Here is a 1,272-nt window from a genome sequence, read left to right as displayed (position 1 = left end):
ACAACTCCTCCGGTTACTCATCAAGAGAAAGAAGAATCTATTGTGGATGAAGCAAAAAAGACAACTCCTCCTTCTGCTATTGATTTAGCTCTTAACTCAGTGGTTAAGGTCTTCACCGTCTCTAGCAAGCCTAGACTTTTTCAACCTTGGCAGATTAGTATGCAGAATGAATGCTCTGGCTCTGGTATTTACTAATTTATTTTACATATATTACAAAAACTCACATTAATATTAAGACTTATAATTGTAACATGTAGTAATAGATTTGAGTTGGTTTTTGATACTTGGAGTGGAATTGCTGTAGGATTTTTAATATCGGGAAAGAAGATTATTACAAATGCGCATGTGGTGGATAATCACACATCGGTTAAAGTACAAAAGCACGGTTCAGCCACCAAGTACAAAGCAAAAGTTCGAATGATTGGGCATGAATGTGATTTAGCCATCTTGGAGGTCGATAACGATGAGTTTTGGGAGGGAATGAACTTCTTGGAGCTTGGAGACGTACCCAAGCTGCAGGAAGAGGTGCACCTTGTTGGCTATCCTTGTGGTAATTGTTTTTAGATTATCATACTGAATATAAAATATCTCAAGAAGAAATTAGAAGATATAAAGGCAGGAAATTTATGCGTGTAAGTTTACATGATTATATGATGCAGGTGGTGACAGTATATCCGTTACAAAAGGTGTTGTGTCGAGAGTTGAACTAAAAGAATATAGTCACAGCTCGACAGAGCTACTCACAGTACAAATAGATGCAGCTATCAATTCTGGAAATAGTGGTGGTCCTGTATTTTTGGGAAACAAAGTGGCTGGTGTAGCATTTGAAGGTTTGTTCTGGTCCGATGGTATTGGGTGAGTCCAGTTGCAGATTTCAAGATTGAATTTATCTACAGTTTATTCATAATAAGCATAACTATATTTCAAAAAAAAATTGTTTCTTGACCTTACAAATAAAAGGTCTAACTAACTATATTATTTTCACCTGCAGTTACATGATTCCAACTCCAGTAGTTAAGCACTTTTTAGACTGTGTTGAAGAAAAACATGTTAGTTTCGGCTCAATGAATATATCATATCAGATGATGGGGAATGCACAAATTCGTGACTATTTCAAGATGAGCAAAGATATGACAGGGATTCTTGTAAACGAAATAAACCCGCTGTCCGATGCTTACAACTTTCTGAAAAAGGATGATGTTATTCTGGCCATTGATGGTGTTCCTATAGGAAATGATAGTAAAGGTACTAGTATTGCATATATAATTTTTC

General features: G+C 36.0%; 1 protein-coding gene across 1 annotated transcript; it reads left to right on the top strand.

Annotated features, from left to right (window-relative positions):
* Positions 1-3: 3 nt before the first annotated feature.
* On the top strand, positions 4-1,251 carry LOC106321826 (putative protease Do-like 3, mitochondrial; the record flags this gene model as incomplete). Its single annotated transcript, XM_013760062.1, has 4 exons — positions 4-184; positions 305-550; positions 660-855; positions 992-1,251. Coding segments are annotated over 4 exons (883 nt in total), but the record flags the coding sequence as incomplete, so codon positions are not given.
* Positions 1,252-1,272: the final 21 nt, after the last annotated feature.

Source organism: Brassica oleracea, unplaced genomic scaffold (assembly GCF_000695525.1).
Source record: "Brassica oleracea var. oleracea cultivar TO1000 unplaced genomic scaffold, BOL UnpScaffold03198, whole genome shotgun sequence".
In the NCBI taxonomy this organism is placed as follows: Eukaryota; Viridiplantae; Streptophyta; class Magnoliopsida; order Brassicales; family Brassicaceae; genus Brassica; species Brassica oleracea.
This window is presented reverse-complemented; position numbering and strand designations above follow the sequence as displayed.